This window comes from Cnephaeus nilssonii (genome assembly GCF_951640355.1).
Source record: "Cnephaeus nilssonii genome assembly, chromosome: 7".
NCBI lineage: Eukaryota > Metazoa > Chordata > Mammalia > Chiroptera > Vespertilionidae > Cnephaeus > Cnephaeus nilssonii.
Genome location: NC_137078.1, coordinates 56,529,436 through 56,547,312, shown reverse-complemented (window position 1 = coordinate 56,547,312; position 17,877 = coordinate 56,529,436). Strand labels below are relative to the sequence as shown.

General features: G+C 39.5%; 1 protein-coding gene across 7 annotated transcripts in view; it reads left to right on the top strand.

Moving 5' to 3' along the window:
• The first annotated feature begins 644 nt into the window (after nucleotides 1–644).
• Nucleotides 645–17,877, top strand: part of SGIP1 (SH3GL interacting endocytic adaptor 1) — a 212,330-nt gene continuing 195,097 nt past the window's right edge. For all 7 annotated transcript variants that reach the window (XM_079777594.1, XM_079777593.1, XM_079777589.1 and 4 more), the window contains exon 1: nucleotides 645–864. In XM_079777594.1, coding sequence (XP_079633720.1) covers nucleotides 855–864 — 10 coding nt within the window. In that variant the 5' untranslated portion in view covers nucleotides 645–854. The remainder of the gene's footprint in view (nucleotides 865–17,877) is intronic.

The window sequence follows — 17,877 nt, the reverse complement described above, 5'->3', positions numbered from 1 at the left end:
CTTGAAGGCAGCTGGGGTGAAATTTCTTCTGCATCATCCTTTTGGGGGATAATTGTTTATGACGTCAGCCTGATTGATTTTTTTTTTTCCTGAATGAGAGAGGAGAGAGAGAGAGAGAGAGAGAGAGAGAGAGAGAGAGAGAGAGAGAGAGTGAGTCACAGATGTAAGGGGAGGCCACAGACACTGACATTCCTTCAGGGCAAAAGGAGAAGAGAATAGCAGCTTAAAAGTGTGCGGCTAAGACTCCAGGCTGCACGGAATTAAGTTTATTATTATTATTTTTTAAATCCCCTCCGCAGCAAGCCGCTGGAGGTGCTCCTTTCCTGCCGGCGCCCCCAGTTAAGGTGGCGGCGTCAGAGGATTAATCTCGGGTACCCAGCAGGTTTCCGAAGCCGGAGAGGGGGGGCGGGGGAAGTGCGTCACCAGGTGGGGAAGGGGCTGTGCGCTCGGCGACCCGCGGCAGGGGCTGGGGGTGGCGGGGAATGGGGCCGGGAAATAGGTTCTGTGTGCTCTCCGCGGGTATTGTGTCAGGAGATGCGGGCTGGCTACCATGTGACGCGGTCCAGAGCTGAAGGGATTGGCCGAGGCAGCGCAGGCGGTGCAGCTCGTCGGCTGGCCGTTCCTCTCCCTTTCTCTCGCAGCATCTTCCCGGGAGCCTGAGGTGAAGCAGCACCAGCTGCATCCATGGCCTGTCTTTGGGGTTAACACTTGTCTTTGGCTTCAGCTGCAACGGACACAGCCGATCGCCCGGCAGCAGCGGCAGCGGTGTTGGGAGGATTTAGCTGGGACCTGGAATCGTATCCTCCAGTATTTTTTCAGACTCCTTGGAAATTAAGGAATGCAATTCTGCCACCATGATGGAAGGTAGGATGCTTGCTGCTGTGGTTGACAGGCTTCAGGCAAGGTGATGGGCAGAACGGCGTTTGAAGAAGGTGTGCAGCCTGCGTTTGTGGCTGGTCTAGAACCTGGTTGCCAGGATTTGCAAGCAGAAGTGCTGCAGTTTGCTTGCAGTGGACCAGGGCTCAGACTCATGGAATCAAACCACAGGGCTTCGCTTTAGCTCAGAACCTACAGAGCTCCCAGCTCTCTTAAAGGAGAAAAACCTAAAGTGCTTGCAGGGCGCCGAGATAGAGCTAGTAAGGAGCTTGCAGAGCAAATGAGTTGGGAGAGAAGATAAGGTTGTCTGCTCTGGGTTCCTGGGACGACACTGATTAAACATTTACAATGGAAACTTGTTTTCTGAAATTGACATTAGACAGGAGAGGTCATTGACAGAGTTATCCATGCTGTAATTTTTACTGAACAGTTTAAAAAATTTAAATTCTTGTAGGATATGTTTATCTCTGCAATTTATATTTGACTGTTGGGGTGACAGATGCAGCAAATTTGGTCCGTAAGATATAGTTTTATGGGGACGTTAGAGCAACGGAATGAGCAATATGAGGAAAATATCCAGGCCTCTTGGCTCCTGATTCAGGGTCTTATCAGGTTGTGTGTGTGTGTGGTTTTTAAACATTGGTGCTTCCTAAATGTGTTCCCTGTACAATGTTTCTTAGCCAAGCATCAAACAATTCCTTGCTGATTACCTTTTACATTTAATATTAAGTGTAAGGAGGAACTTTTCCTGAGATGTTGTTTAAACTATATTTTATTCTACTAAATTACCCTTGCAATCCTAAAATAGTGACAGCTGAGATTGCCTCAAAAAAAGCAGCAAGCTGATTAAAGAAGAAACAGGCAGCCTGACCCTGGCTTTGATTTTCTGTTTTCATACTACAGGATGGTGCAAAACTCCTGGCCTTTCCTAAGATGACAGGCAGAAATTTGTCCCCAGCCTGGATTTCACGATGCAGAATCCAGTGCATAATGGGTCTCAAATCAGCCATGAAAATGGCAGAGAGGCCACCTCTTAAACTAAGGTCTGTCCTAAAGATTTTAAACATTCTCTGGAAATTTACCAAAATAGAATGAGGAGAATGGTTTCAAAACAACAGCAGTGTAGCCTGTACATATTTGGCAGAAAATAATTCTTTTGCTCTCTCTATCATGTCAAACATTAATGTGATCTGGGTGAGTGAAGAATTTTATAGTCATGGCCCATAGATTTTAGAAAATAGCCTTAAAAAAGAGATTGGATATCATTTTTATATGGAGCCTTGTCTTGTTTGCAAAGGGCTCTCAAGCAGTTCTTGAAATATAGGCCTAAATAAACGGAGATTACTAATGCTCTAAGATTAAATCATTTTCATTAATTAAAAATGGATTTAATCTATGAACAACAACACAAGACAAACAGAAAGAGTATTACTGTTGTACTTTTCAATTAAAAGCTCATGTAGATTGCCATTTTCAGGGAAAAAAAGAAATCTTGTCAATAGAGATACTATAGTTCTTTGCTAAATTTTAGGTAGCATTTCTTAAAAATAAATCTGCACATATTCTGATTCAATTTAATCTTACACCAGGGAGTGGAACATCTTTCATTTTACTTCTTGCCTTGCAAACTATGGAGTTAAAGTGTGTTCTTTGAAGGAAGTAACATTTATTGGTGTTCATTAATGATTCTTCCAGTAAAATTGTCTATTGTGCCATCCCAGAATACCAGCTCAAAGCCCTGTGAGAAGCTTATTTGAGCTGCCTAAACTGAAATGAGAACTGTGACAAAGACTTGTGTTGGAGCTGAATCAACACTATTGCTCTGGGTTTGCCAACTTTACCTAATGAAGGACGTTATCTCGGCACCTTTATGACTTATAGGTGACCCCCTGGATATCGCTAGTTACCTTCTGTCAGATTTTTGCAAAAGAAATTGGAAAGGTGTTACCATTGACTTAAAAATTTAAATGAAACTAGTAACTTTTTTATCTACACATAGTTCCCACTTAAATGCTTTTCAAGACTTACCATCCTAAATGGTTCAGGGATCTTAGAAAGGCAGGTGGGAATCTTCACTAGAAATCAACTTACCTATCAATGACCTTCCACACAGTCCCCAGTCTTTGGGGCAGTATATATACATACATGTGTCTGATATTCTATCCCAGAATTTCACTTATGAATTGCTCTTATTCTAAAGGCATGGGATAACAGTTATTATTTATATTAACCTCATCCCTAGTGGGCTGCAAGTGTGTCTCCAAACATCCAGATAGTTAAAATGATTCTCTTCTCAACTAGCATCTCTCTCTCTCTCTCTCTCTCTCTCTCTCTCTCTCTCTCTCTCTCTCTTTCTCACACACACACAGTCATCTACACATATGCACTGTTCTAGAAAGGGAAGAAACCTACATTTGCATTTGTGTGTGCATATAGCTCTATATTCAGTCAAGTGTTTGAGTCTGCTGCTCAGGAAAAGCATGGCCATGGCAACTTTTCAAAGCTACTTCTCTACTCTGTGTAAAACAAGAGTAAACAAATATTCATCTGAATGGCTCATAGGCTAGTCAAGAGTACTTGTTTTGATGGAACAGGATATAGGTTCCATTCATTCAATGCTTATTAGAAATTCTTGTCATAGATGAAAAACAGTGCTACCTCCTCGGTGATTCTAATATCATAGAAGGCAGTAAAATAATTCTGCAGGGACCTCCAGCAGGTTACCAGTAGTTTGGGGCTCCAAATATTTCTATTAAAAAGTATTTTTAAGGGACTTGATTTGATGATTCCCATACTCTTTATTTTTTAGCAATGGTTGGTATTGAGTTATGTCTTTCCTAAGAATGCCACATGATGTGGAACCTAATGTAGTATGAATGTGAAGGGAAAGAAGATGAGCAAAGGGAATTATTTGCCAAATGGTGTATGTGTTGTCTAAGCATACAGCAGTCTATGTGATTAGGAAAACTGTTCAAGGGCTTTATTGATTTTTATGTTTTATTATTAAAATTTGAAAATGGCATTTTAGCTGTCTCTTCTAAGGTAAGTGAAAAAAACTAAGTCGGGGTTTCTTAGGACATCTGTAAGACAGTCTGGGAAGTTTTCTCTGTCTGTGCAGAACTGCACCGAAAGTGCTTGTGTTCTTAGTTCCATACTCAGACTCTTAGGTATTGTGCTGGAAAGGTATGTTTTTTGGTGCCAATAATTTCATCTTATATAACATATTTTTAAATTAACAAGCATATTTTAAAGGTTTAATTATAATATGCAAGGCGATTTAATAAATTTTGTTATATTTACTATTCACAATAACCTGCATATAAGTATATTCTATATATAGTACTTTTGCAGTACTTTTTTAAATTGCAAAAATAAAAAATAATACATTGAGGCAGAAATATGGTGGAATTTGAACCCAAGTGCATTAAACATCAGTGCTCGTATTTTGGAACCATTGTAATATTTTAAATAGGAACCTTTTCTTTTTACTTTGCATCAGGTGGTCTTGGTCATGTTAACCTAATTGAAAACTGGACTTAGTAGTTTCATTGGTGGCATATTCTGATTCTCTCTGTCTTTTAAATATGAGTACTGACACAAGGTCTCAATTCCTTGTTAAGACCTATTATCTCCAAATCATTCTTTTAAAAATTTTGAATACCTCTAGACTGACTGACCTGTGGTTGCAATGAACCTTATAACAGTAAAGGCTTTTTTTTTTCCTATCTAGAAATGAAGTTTTATTTATTTGGAAAATTCTTTGATGTGATCATAAACGAACAATGCATTTTGAGGTTGGAATTGTTCATTTTCTAGTTAGCTAAGAAGTTTTAAAAGAAATGCTTGTGCCCAGCCTTCGTGGCTGAGTGGTTGAGCATCGACCTATATACCTGGAGGTCATGGTTCAATTCCCAGTCTGGGCATATGCCCAGGTTGTGGGCTCGATCCCCAATGAGGGGCTTGCAGGAGACAGCAGATCAATGATTCTCTCTCATCATTGATGTTTCTATCTTTCTCTCCCTCTCCCTTATCTCTGAAATCAATAAAAATATATATTTTTAAAAATGCTTCTAACTTTCCTACTGATTCCCTTCCTAGAAATAGTGAAGTTATTCTGGAAAATATTAAGTATGCATACAAGGTTCTAATATACGTTCTATCATTTATGTAATTCCTCTCCTTCAAGGTTCTGTGTCAGAAAGAGCCTCCTTATATGTATGTTTCCATCCAATTTCAAGGGTCAACTTTAAATCTCTCAAAAGAACATGCAGTCTTTTAAAAAAAATTAACTTAGATAAACCATTCTAGAAGATTCTGTAAAATTCTTCCGGTTGAATTTGGCACATACACTACCCATGTTTTAAATAAACAAGTTGCAGGAAGTCACCAACTCGCAGTTTTCATGTTCCCGAAAGTTTATTTATGAATTGCTCTCTTGAAACATGTTTTCCCATAGGAATAGTAATATAAATGATAGTTAGATTCTCATACTTGTCCGTTGAAGACTATTAAACCCATTATCTAGTTAAAATGCTAAATGTTTGCTATGAAGTGTGTAAAGAATAGTACAGTTACTATAGTAATTAGCCAGAAGAACACAATGGCATTAACTTGTTTTCAAAATGAATGTTGCTCTTTGAGGGAAAGAAGACTTAATTAAATGACTCCGAGAAGATGAAGAGAAAATTTGACGGGAATTTTTAGGTATATTTTCAGAAGTTTTAGAGACTCATGATACTGGATTTTTCAATTATGTTCCATTTTACTATCATACTGTGTTTTACATTTTCTCAATTTCAATTTTATCATATCCACTGCTATTAAATTGTGATTATTTTCATTATGTAAACTCACAAGTGGAACAAAGAAAGGAAAAGAGAATTTACTGAGATGACTGTTAAGTAGTTGGAAGGGAAAAGAGAGGTGAAGGCATTATAATGAATTTGGGTTCATGTCTGAAAAAGTACCTGAGGAAAAATGAACTGAGTGAGGAAGTGGTCATAGATAGAAGGGAATTGGGGAGTATGGTAAGGGCATGATCCCCTTGAGGAGAAAGTGGGATGTGGACAGAGGTATTGGGTCTGTTTTATATGCTGACTGACAAATATTTCTATGGGCATAGGATGGCTTGCTTACCATTGGATAGGGGGAAGGAGGTTTAGAGAAGGCTAAGTCTTAGAGAAGGCTAAGTCTCCATCTTGGGAAAAGTATGCCATTTAACTGCATCTACTAGTATAGTATTTAAATTCCCTATATATTATCATTTTGTATAAAAAACTTCTATATCTTCTCATTTCTCTTTAAATCCATAGCATAAAAGAGCCTGCACACTCTGGCCTGCTGTGCCTCTCCTCTTTAAGCCTGTTGAATGTCTCACTTACATTGAATGCCTAACAGCCTTGCTACCTGTCTCAGAGTGTTTAGAACAAATACTTTCCTGCCTCCAGGCTTTTGCTCTGCCTTGAACATGCTTTTGGCAACTCATGGAGTAAATGATTCCAGCAAAACTGTCACCTCCTCAGGAGGCCTTCTCTATTATTCTTGTCATCCCAAACTCCCAAGCGCACGCCCTGGGCCACTGAGTCCATTTTAGTCCCCTCTCTCTCCTCAGAGCTGAATTTGTGATACATGGTTATTTTATGGTGTACAGGCTGAATCTCTTACTCAGAAGGAAGCTCCTTGAGGGCAGGAATCTGGTCTATCATAGTCACCTCTGTATCCTTAGCTCTTGACACACAGTGGACACTTAGCATGTTTATTGAATAAGTGAATAAACCAGATGTAAATGACTCCGATGACTTTAATGAGATAATAATCTCATTATCCTTCATATACTGTAAGGTATTATGTTGGGCATTATGGTGGATGTAAAAAAATAAATACTCATATTTTCACTGGAGAAACAAGAACCATAAACCTGAAATAATTAGGAAAAGATATTATAGAGCAGAATTGTGAGAGACAGATAATACATTTTGAGAAGCAAAAGTAAAGAAACAGTCCATTTGAAAATATGTGCTTGAGCTTGATTTATTTTGGTGATTAGCTCCAAGGAAATGGAAAGAGACAAGATATAGAACAGTTATCCAAAGAAATTTCCAGAAATTCCAGAGACAGTTGTGTCAATATCCTGTATATATTTTTTTCCTTTCTCCCTTCTGCTCTTCCTTGTATTTCTTTCTCCACATTTCTCAGTCTTCCTTCCCACCTTTCCCTTTCTAGGGTATTTTTACTTTTCTCTGATTTTGACCAAATCTGAAAGTGGTGGCTTATAGAGCTAGAAAGTTTGATTTGGAATTTGGGAAAGTATTTTTAAATAATTAAATGAGTATAATGTTGTATGATGTATTTGTGCATACAATGACAATGTGGTGGTATATGAGATTGTTTAGACACCAAATTATTCCTAATTGGAGAAATTGTTGATCTTAGAAACCCAATATGTTTGCTGAACTTGTGCAGTTTGGATTTTTTTTTATTTTTTTTTTGTAGGAAGAGCACGGATCCAGAAGTCAGACTTGAGTGTAAGTGATGTGACTTCTTGGCTGTGTGCCTTGAGAAGGTTACTTTACCTTCCTGGAGTTCAGTTTCCTTGCAAATAAAATGAGAGAATTGATCTGTCATACCTCTAAACTCCCAACTCTGAGAGTCTCCGGTATTTGCTGAATAATTTGGATTCCTCATATCTACTCCCTCCGATGTTTGAATCTGAGTGATTTACTCCTCTTCCTCCCACCACCAAATAACTTGTCCATGACACAAAAATAATTCAAATGTATTACCACCTGCCTACTATTAGTTTAATCTTTCTCTTGCATGGATGCCACAAGTTAGTTTTGCATCTTTGCTGTATCGGGAGACAATAGCAGATTTCTGCAACCCTCCTCTACAGCTGCTAGCACAGAACTATTTATGTGTTCATCAAAAACTATATATTGAATGGGTACTAGGTGTTAGGCACAGTTCTAGGTGTTAAGGGCTCATTAATGAACAAAATAGATTTAAAATCCAGCCTATATTAAGCTTCCTATTTGGTGCAGAAGAGAGATGATAAAATAAAGTAAAATGGAAAGTACATTATATGGGGGTAAGGACTTTGGACAAGAACTGAGTGGAAGGAGTGGAGTAGATGGGGATGCAGTTGTAAATAGGGTGGTGATGGAAGACTTGCTGAAAAGACATTTGAACAAAGACTTGAGGGAGTAGAGAGAGGGAATGAAGAGCCGTGTTTGAAGAAAGAGTCTGAAGAGGCAGGGAAAAGAGCAAATGCAAAGACTCAGAATGGTGGAACAGCAAGGAGGCCACGCATCTGGAGCAAAGGACAGGGGAATGTTTAAGAGAGGGATGAAGAGAGGTAATATTCAAATAGACTCCTATGAGTCCCTTTCAGTGGAAGGAAAGCCAGTTTCCTTTTGCAGAAGTCAGTCAGCATGAGCCTATGTTATCCTTGTGTCAAGAAACAGGTGGGCATTCAGAAGCCTGGCATTCTGATACTCGTTCTGTCTTGTGATGGTGCCTCTCGGCACTCATTCTGACCACATGTTTTAGTAAATGAATTAATATCATGCTCCTGCCTTAGCTTCTGGTTCCAAGCCCAACGTCAGAGCTGAGTTCAGCTACAACTCTAGGCTTGAGCATTTCCACATAAGAGATACAGCCCCGTGATAAGGATGACTTCAGAATCAGAATTCCACATCAACTCACAATTATTTTTGACCACATACCAAAGAACTTTATTTTTATTTTGGGTTCATATCAACTTCTACTATGCATCAGGACTAGTATTTTAGGATTTTTTAAAAGACCATGCAGACTGACTCATGTTGCATATCTTTAACAAACAGTATAATATGGAAAATAGTATGTGACATTACACACACTTCGAATTTTCCAAAATACTTCATTCATTCAACAGGCACATCTGCAGCTTTCCCCTTAGTCTCAGGTGCTGTTTTAGGCACTGTGACTATGTCAGCAAAAAAATGGCAGCTGTGTTCTCCATCCTCAGAAGCTTCGAATCTAGTGTATGTTATCACATACTCCTGTACATTATTTTCTTCTCACTTCATCTCTGTGGTAAGAAGGATAGGTATTACCATCCGTATTTCAAATAGCAGGCATCTAGGGCCAAATGATGTTAAGTGACTTGTTCAGGATGACCCTCCTTACCAAGTGGCAGGAGCAGCATGTATTAGACAAACTTCCCTCTTAGTCAAGTGCTCTTTATTTGCACAATGGTGCAACTTGAAAATCCTGCTCATATTAGTCCATGTTTCTTGGTTGACAAGCAAACAGCAGATAATCTAAATTTGACATGGCATTTCAGAAGCCTTCTTCCGAACAGGCTAATTTTATTATCAGGTCACGATCCTTCAGACCAGCCGTCAGCCTGAAGAAGGCTAACACAGAAGTGTTTTATTCCAGTGGGCTCCTGCCATGACAATCCCCAGTTTCCGAGAATCTTACGATGAGAAGGGACATGTGATATCACCAGGCCAGTGCACTCTAAACCTTCACAGCTTACCTTCTACAAAGCGTTTTATCAGAAAGCCTGGCTCCCATTATGAACAAAAGCCCTTTCTCCCCGAGAAGGACAGCTAGGTGTTCACTCACATCCCGTGAAAGCGTTGGCTGTTATCATGGACACATGACGGTGTGGGATACCATTGAAGATTAACCAATCTAGTCCAACCTCATTTTGCAGTTGAGGAAACCAAAGTGGAATGAAATAACTTACCCAAGGATTTTTGTTCTCTCTGTGAGAGAACAAGTCAAGTTTATTTTAGCAGTGATTCAAAAAATGTGAATAGACAAAGACTTAGAACCTGTGGTATCTTTCACATTCAAAGGTGCTGAGGCTGGCTGGGTGACTGCCCAAAGATGTACAAATGAATGTGTCCCCAGGGTCATTGCTCTACTGATTACACATACAATGTGGCCATTTATAGCTCTCCTGTGCTTCCATGGCTCGAGGGTCTGCTGTCAGTGAGTCAGTGCTGTGTGGAGGGAAGGACCAGGACCTGAAGGGGCTGTACCTCCTGGCTAGCTATATGACCTTGAGTGCATTCTAGAACTGCTTTGGCCTCAGCTTCCGCATTTGCACGGTAGGAATAATACTGGCTCCAATCAGATGAGACAATAAGTATTGAAGCATCTGTAAAAGTGTGGCACAAATGCCAGGTATTTTCTCAGATGGCTCTCTCTCAGCTTAGTTGCTGCATGTGGGTTTCTTAGCATTTAGTGGCTACAAATTATTACTTGCTGTTTTGCTTTTCAAGTACATTGTTGCTGCATCTCTTCTGCAGCAAGGCCTTATAGATGTCCCTCTTCTTTTCACCATACTGTTAATTTCTAGCGTATTCTATCATTTCTCTATTCTCAATATCCAGGTGCTATACTACCCCTTTCTTGACCATGGAAGGCATCACTAATCAATCACAGCTGTCTTTCTCTCTGGCCTCAGCATCGTCTCAGTTTCACATTCCAGGCTACCTCTACCAGTTTGCTTTTTCTACCACAGGCAGTTTCCTAAACTTGAAAACACAGTGAATAAAACTGGAATATAGGTGGTCTAGCTGTGTACCCAGCCTTTATAAATGCCCTTAATGAATCACTGAAAAATGATCTGTGGAAAACTGCCCACAGTACTGGTTATGATAGCAATTCAAGGAGATAGTCTGTAAGCTCTGTAGCAGGTAAGACCCTACTCCTGAGCTATTGATTTTAACCACCAAGTATCTCTTAGCCCCCTTGTGCTCCCAATTCAAAGAACTGTGTCTACCAGACAGCCAAACCAGGTTAGTATTTGTATTTATTTCTGATTCCTCATTCCATCCTGCCTCACATCAGTAGGTCTTCTTGATTCTGTTCTCTCCCTTTCATACCCCACTACCATACCTGGTCAGACTTCACTGCTTCCACCTTCCCAGCCCATCCTCCTCACAGCCATCAAAGAGATCACTTTTGTCATTTACCTTTGATTGTTCCCCATCCTTTTAAGATGAAGTCTGAATGCCTCAATATGCTGTGCAACACTTTCATATGCAGGCTAGATAGGAGTTCCTTGCCCTTCTCTTTCCCTTGCATATGGTAACAGTCTGTTCTGATCATTCAAGGTCAAACAAAAGTATCTCTCTTCAACAAATGTGTCTCACATTATTCCCCCAGGTTGAGAATAAGGCACTCATTTAGCTTTTAATTCTCAGCCTCCAAAGGGCATGAAGCAGAAGGTTCAAGAGCACTAGCTTTGGAGTCAGGCTGACCTAGGTTAAACCCATCACTGTGACCTTGAAAAGCTAGTGAACCTTTCCTCCTCTTCAAAATGGGAGTGATAAAAAGTCTCTTTTTCATGGATAATCATGTAAGGTTGGAGGGATAATCAGAAAGTGTAGCATTCAGAGTTCTCCAGAGAAAAAGGAGAGAGAGAGAGAGAGAGAGAGAGAGAGAGAGAGAGAGAGAGAGAGAGATATGACTTGATTATGAGGACTGGCATGGCAAGTCCAAAATCCATAGAGCGGCCTGGCAGGCTGGCAACCTGCAAACTTAGATAGGGGTTGATGCTATAGTCTTGAGGCAAAGTGTTACCCTCTCAATAGATCATAGCTATTTTCTGTTCATTCCTTTTCCAAGGACCAGGGACTCTGAGAGAGTAGAGATCATGTCTTACTTATTTTTGTATTCTCAATGTGTGGCTTGTGTAAGTGCTCAATAAATGTCCAGTGAATAAATAAACCTGTTGAGGGATCACAGACTTTTTGGGGGGGGGGGGGGGGTGCTGGAGGGGGAGGAGGGAGGGAGATAGTCAAGCCACCAAGCATATATCATGAGAATTAAATTAGTTAATATATGCCAAACATTTAGAAGAGTATTTGGTCCAAAGTAAAGCTTATTAAATGTCACTTTGCTGGGCACATTGAAAGCTCCAGCAGAGTTCCTGAATGCCAGGTAGTACCCAGGATTGTGCTTGCCCCAAAGTACCCATCTGTTGTGCAGGATTGCACTGGCTGAGAGCCATACTCTTTTTCCAAGTGCAGGCAGTTAATCTAGTATCACATACATTCTGCCTGACTCCTTCCATTGTTTGCCTCTCATTTTAAGAAAAACCAGATTTCATTGTAGAAAATGTGGAAAATAGGAAGACACAAAGAAGATATTGAAATCACTAATAATCTCATTATCCTATATAATAAAAGGCTAATATGAAAATCGACTGAACGGCAGAACAACTGGTCACTATGATGCGCACTGACCACCAGGGGGCAGACGCTCAATGCAGGAGCTGCCTCCTGGTGGTCAGTTTGCTCCCACAGGGGGAGCGCAGCTCAACCAGAAACCCTGAGCCGGGCTCACAGCCAGTGAGTGCAGCGGCGGTGGCGGGAGCCTCTCCCGCTACATCCCCGGCAGTCAGACATCCCCTGAGGGTTCCTGGACTGCAAGAGGGCACAGGCTGGGCTGAGGGCCCCCCCTCACGTGCATGAATTTCATGCACAGGGCCTCTAGTTATGAAGTAACCAACCACTGCTACAATTTGTTGAGTGTAGGACATGGGCTTTGGGGATAGATTATCTGAAGACCTTAAAGACTGAGCAATATCATCAGTAAAGTGGGTGAAATAATACCTACCACATAAGATTGTGGGGAAATGAAATAAGATAATGTATGGATACACTCAGCACTACCTGACATTATATGTAAGCACTCAGTGAATGCTAGCTCTTAATAGCTTTATGGTCAAAATATGTATCTGTGTCAAAGAACCCAATTTTATCATCACATAATATGCACACATGTATGCATATACAGGGTGTCTCAAAAATATGTATACACACTTTAACAGCTGATAGCTCAGTTTTGAAAATGAAAAATATTTTAATAAACACTGTCTTTATAAATATTCAAACTGTGTATATACATTTTTGGGACACCCTATATGTGTGTATACATAGATACATATGACATTTTACTTTATATTAGACTAGATGCCTGGTGCACGAAATTTGTGCATGGGCCAGGGGTGTCCCTCAGCCCAGCCTGCACCGTCTCCAATCTGGGACCTCTTGGGTCCAACTGCTGGTTTAATGGAATAATGTATCTAAAGAAAATAACAAAGCTACTGATACCCAATATCATCCATCATCAAGCTGATCTTCAACACTCAGAAATGTTATAGCGTTCTTTCTCCTTATCTAGTATTTCCATTCCACCTTTGTCACAGAATATTTTCATGTAAACTATTTTTATATTTGAAAATCTTTTACTGATATAATTTCATCCTTCGAGTTAAAAATTTTTACTAAACTGGCAATCGGACATCCCTCTCACAATCCGGGACTGCTGGCTCCTAACTGCTCGCCTGCCTGCCTGCCTGCCTGATTGCTCCCTAACCGCTCCCCTACCTGCCTGATTGACGCCTAACTGCTCCCCTACCAGCCTATCACCCCAAAATCTTGTGATGACATCGCGTGATGCCACCTAGTCTTTTATTATATAGGATTGTAACCATTATCCTAGGCAGCATATATATTTGTTAAAAGCGTGGGATTAGGAGACAAACTTCCTAAATTTAAGTCCTCATCTCTCTATCCTTGCCAATGTGTGAATTTAGGTAAGTTATATAACCCCTCTATGGCTCAGTTTCTTCTTTTGTATGAGATGATCTCAATCTAAAATTATTATAAGGATTAAATGAGTTTATTATAGGGATTACATTGGTTTAATATGTTATACATATAGTTATTATTTTATTAAAATATGTACTATACATGTAACATATACAATATACATAAAGAGAAATATTTGGTACAGAGTAAATGCTCAATCAAGAAATGTTAGCTATCATTACCATTGTCATGAAATAGTCTCCAAAAGCATTGTTTTTACTGGTTGTATAGTATTTCATTGCATGATAATTTATTTTACAATTCTCCTATTAGACATTTAGACTGCTAGCTGGAGATTTACATTTATACTGAGCCAGAATGGCTCATATTAATGAGTCACATGGTATGGTAGAAATCCTTGATTCTCATGTAATAAGATAGCTTGGTGAGGTGGTGAGAGTTCTATATTGGGTTCTAGTCCTGGCACTGTCCCAGCCAGCTGAGTGACTTTGGGCAAGCTATTTGCAAAGTAGTAGAAAGAGAAATTGATTTTAATTCAAAATATTCTAACACCTTCTGGCACCATTCCTTATTAGCTATGATAATAAGGCCAAGAATTTGCCAGGTGAGTAGGAATTGATTTTTTTTTTATGACCTTCTTTGAAGGTTCTGGCTGTGTATGTTGGGCAAGTCACCATGTCTTTGTTTTTCCATCTGTAGAATGGTAAATGATATGAGCTTTCTGGCCTTTCTCATTTGGTATCAAAGCACAAAATATATGAGAAAGTATTTTGAAAGCTATGAATCTTTAAGTAAATATAATGCAGTATTAGGGCTATTATTATATTTAGTATCATAGAAACTATATTTTCAAGTAAAGGTTAGGTTAGATAATTTTGTATTTGCTAACTAGTTTTAAGATTTTGTGCTCTAGTACTAGGGTTTCAGGACGTATCCACACTACAGTTAGCCTTTCTCTCCATACCTTCCACCTTTCATGCATGCAACTGTTTTTCTTCATTTCAGATACAAGGAGAGAAAAAACACCTTTCTTAATTCAATGAATTATTTGTTTGGATGGGGAATTCTATATATAATTTTGTTAAACTGTGTAGCAATATTGTTTCAATAATGAGTTTGTTGCTCTTTTGATAATTTTTACTAAAACACAGAGGAAATTTATAGTGGCAATGGAATGCTGTGAGTTAGTCCCGGTTCTAGATATGGAATACAAGTTTACAAAACACATGGAGGCCTTGCCTTCATGGAGTTTGCATTCTATTAAGAGGAGACAAAACTAACAAACCAAATGAATAAACCAATAGTTTCAGATGGTGGTAAAATCAATGAAAAACAACAACAACACAAAATAAAAACCATGTGGAAGAGGATGGGGAGTGGTTGTGAAAGGTACTTGAGGTCGTAAGGGAAGGCACTTAAGCTGAGACTTCTTCATACTGTGACATGTAAAGGTCTGGTAACAGATATTTCAAGAGTGAAAAATAGAGAGGCAAAAGGGTCTGGAGCTAGTAAGCTCAAGGAACAGAAGGAAAGCCAGTGTGGCTACAGACCAATGAAGGAGGGGGAAGGTGACAGGAGAGAAGGAAGGCAAGAATTGGGTCAGGTAGGGCCTTGTGAGCAATAGAGATGAGTCTGGAATGTGTTCGGAGGCAATGGAAAGCCATTGGATGGGGTTTAAAGAGAAGGTCATGCTTCCATATGATCTTCAATTACTTTGGATGTTGGATGGACATGGACTTGTGTAGCTATAGTTGTCATTCTGTTCTTGTGTGTGTGTGTGTGTGTGTGTGTGTGTGTGTGTGTGTGTGTGTGTGTGTTTTGAGAGAAAGTTGTCTTGAATCTGTGTTCGAGTATAAATACTCTGATTTTATTTAAATTTTATGTTTATTTTCTATAAAGCTAAGAGAGGTTGAAAAGGATTGTGGTGCCCCGCCCTAAGACACGCGGCACCATCACTGCTGAGGTCTGAGAGCTCAAAGTAAAGGTTTACTTCAGCTATTGAATAAATTCTTCTTCTAACCAAATGGTCCCGGCATTAGATTTCTTCCCATGCATGTTGACAGGTGAAAAAAATGAAAATGTTAGAAATCCAAGTATATTATGTTTTTTATGTACTTGTTTTTACGTGGCTTTGAAGCACTTCAATTCTTGATAGTCATTTTGATACTGAATCCGTTTATTAGGTTGGCTCTCATCACTGAGGCTCTTTCTCTCTAGTCCTCATCAGAAAGATAGAAGCACTTAAGAGATTTTGCTGTTGACAGAGGTCGACCTCTCTATGTTCCATTTTTCTCCCCAAATGTTTCCATTAAACCATCGTGTTATGCCTGAATTTCATTGACAGAGATCCCTACTGTCTCCTTCAACAAGATTTACCCGTGTAGTCAGTCCTCCAACTCTGTAGCTATTCTCTTCCTACCTGCAGGTGCTGAAACTCTGCTCTAAAATGTATTTGTAAGCCAGAGGAAAATATATGAGGCTTTCTGGAGGTGGGACTTGTTCCTGTTCTGTCTTCTTTATACTAAGGGCTCTGGTTTTTTCTTCTAATTGCTTTTTTGATATAGAAGGTAAGTGCACAGGCTTGAAAGTCAAAACAAACCTAGATTCAAATCCTGCCTCTGCAACTTACTGGCTGTGTGCCTTTGGGCAGGCCTGAGCTTCAGGGTTTTATGGTTTGTTTGTTTGTTTGTTTGTTAGCTTTTTAAACTATCACAAGTTCACAAATTATCAGCAAGTATTTATTGAGGCTGCAAACATTGTACCAGGTACTAGGTGTATATGGTGAGCAAACATCATGGGCACAGGCCTTGTGGAGCTTGCAGTAAAATGACAAAGACATTAAATTAATACAGATAACGAAATGACTATAAGTGAACAAAGTGCTGTGAAGGAAGCACTGAATGAGATTCTCAAGGAGCTTTTTTAAAATATGGGACCTAATCTGATAAGGTAGGCATGAATCAAAATTGTTCCAAGTATTACAGGACACTGTGCTTTTAACATATTTCCTGTGACCATTGCATTCAATTGATCATAGCTATTGCCATTGTTATCATCTTGCTGTTGTCATTGTTAATATTACACACACCCCATGCCTGTAGGTAGCCTTGCTTCAGTGAGCTTTCCAGAACACAAATGTCTACTGTGTTCTTGGTTATTTGCCTAGAGCTGCTCTGCATCTGTGCTCCCCGACTGCTGCCAACTTACCTAGTTTCTGACCTGGTATCTGAGCACTTTCCAGGGCCAGCCACTCATATTTTGGGTTCTATCCATGCCTTGACTCTTGCAGATTCCTTAGGAGGCTTCTGATCTTATTGCTCTACCTCCTAAATGAATGCTAACCAAACCTCAACATGACAGCTGCCTTGTTGCTATGCTGCTCAAGAAGGAAGGAGGAATCTTTTAGGAAATTTTCTGAAAGAACAAAAGAATGGCTCCCTCTCTATTTAAGCCCTTTTGAAGAGCCTATTGCTACACCTACTCTGCACTATAAGCATCTGTGCTGGCTGGCTTACAAACCTGAGGGATATTTCTTTCCATTGTTTACCAGAAAGTTTTTCTTATTCACCACTGACCTAAGCCGAGACCATAAATCTAATCCTCAGACTTTTCCATTTCTCTACATCAAAGCCTGTGAAAATATGATTTTAAAATTATGGTACTGTAAGTACATGTGTGGTACATACACCCATGCAGCATTGGTAAGAGGGACACTGCTTTATGGCCAGTACCTCTGAGTCATCTCTTCTACTAGAGTCACTCATAACTCACTTTAGCTCTTCCTTCCTTTTCTTCCTATTCTCTAGTTAGACCTTACTAAAAGATAGCTGCTCCATAACTTACTAAAAGAAAGCTGCCCCAGATCAATCCTAGATCTCCAGATATTGCATAAGAAAGACTAAGAATAGCATTATCCTTGAAATGTTCCATATTTTCTCTTAACCAGTAGGTGCAGCTATAACCATCTCTCCCCCACCCCATCAAGAGGAGAAAAGAAGTAGAGTTCAGCTTTATTAACATAAAAATAGCTACCTGAGTTCCTGCTTTGTGCCAGAAACTATTCTTAAATTTTCTATGAGCTTTTATCTCATTTAACATACACAACAAGTCTATGAGGTTGACACTATAATTATCACCCTTTTAGAGATAAGAAAACTGAGGTCAGAGAGCTTATGACTTGCCCAGATATTTAGACTTGAACCTGATCTGACTCCCAAACTTATGTTGTAAATCATGCAGCAATATTGTCTCTCCATTTTTACCTTTGAGAAATTATATTTAATATATTCCCACATAAAGGCAAACACGGTGATATCATTTGTACCACAACATTTGATAACTAATATTATAGCATGCTTGCCTATTCTTACCAGATAAAAAT